The sequence below is a fragment of the Chrysochloris asiatica genome, unplaced genomic scaffold, assembly GCF_000296735.1.
Source record: "Chrysochloris asiatica unplaced genomic scaffold, ChrAsi1.0 scaffold00154, whole genome shotgun sequence".
In the NCBI taxonomy this organism is placed as follows: domain Eukaryota; kingdom Metazoa; phylum Chordata; class Mammalia; order Afrosoricida; family Chrysochloridae; genus Chrysochloris; species Chrysochloris asiatica.
This window is the reverse complement of record NW_006408672.1, coordinates 2,920,707-2,921,693: the sequence shown is the minus strand read 5'-3', so window position 1 is coordinate 2,921,693 and position 987 is coordinate 2,920,707. Positions and strand designations below refer to the sequence as shown.

Sequence of the window (987 nt, the reverse complement as noted above, 5' to 3'; positions counted from 1 at the left end):
CTTTGGTGCCTAATGATGCCTAAAGAAAATATGAAACTTCCTCAACTGCCTGAAGGACAGTGTTACAGTAATTAATCAAAAAGAAAAACCACAGGCCCACCCCTTTCCCCACCCCCATTCCATTTAAGCAGTCTTCATTTTCCACAGTAGTATATTTTCTAGATACATCTTGTAGACCTCAAAGTACTGGAAAGGAAGCTCCCATTCAAGGGCAAATGATCTTCAGATATCGTAAATGATACAAATTTTGTGTCCATTTAAAATACTTAAGTTGTGCTATAACAAATCATCCTTTCTAGTGTAACCACTGTCCACGTAGTTGACCTCCTGGGATCAAGAAAGTGTATATTTAAATTGATTCCCATCATAACTGGTGGGGCACATCTAACTCCACTGTGAAAAGACACATCACACAATCACCTTGCTGCTGATTACATAGCCTGGGGTCTCTTGCCTTCTCCCCTTGCCCTATCCCCTGTCCCTCAGCCCCTCTCCCTGCAACAGTCCTTTAGCTTGGGGTGGCTTCTTAGAATAGATGTGAAGGTTTTGGGTTGCAGCCTATGGAACTACTGCTGGGTGTGGGGGTGCTTAAGTCATAAATGATGCCCCTTATTCCAAGTCATCCTTCCCCATTCTCCTCCACTACCACCTTGCCCAAAGCATAGATTGTAATCCCCTCTGCTCCCCTCTGAAATTGGCCTCTGGTGAGGAATTCAGGGCTTTCTCCCCTGTCTTCTCTCTACTTGCCTGATTGAGGGGTGCTGTTTCTCCCTTCCTCCTCCCAAAGCCCCTCCCTGCACCCCACCACCCCACACTTCCCATGACTCTTCCTTGCTTTAGCCAGAAGCCATCAGGTAAGGTTGGAATGAGTCTCTGACTTCCCTCATTTTGTTTTGTAACACACTGATTTACTCTCCACCAGCCTGGGACATGGTCATGGGGTCCTCAGCCCTGCCACCACCCTCTGCTCTCGTCATTGGCTGATTC

General features: G+C 46.8%; 1 protein-coding gene across 1 annotated transcript in view; it reads left to right on the top strand.

The window, feature by feature from the left end:
* Positions 1 to 75, top strand: part of LOC102839380 (ubiquitin-conjugating enzyme E2 variant 1-like) — a 2,157-nt gene extending 2,082 nt beyond the window's left edge. The window contains exon 2 of the mRNA XM_006870830.1: positions 1 to 75. This exon is cut by the window's left edge and continues 21 nt beyond it. Coding sequence (XP_006870892.1) covers positions 1 to 75 — 75 coding nt within the window.
* The last annotated feature ends 912 nt before the right edge of the window (positions 76 to 987 follow it).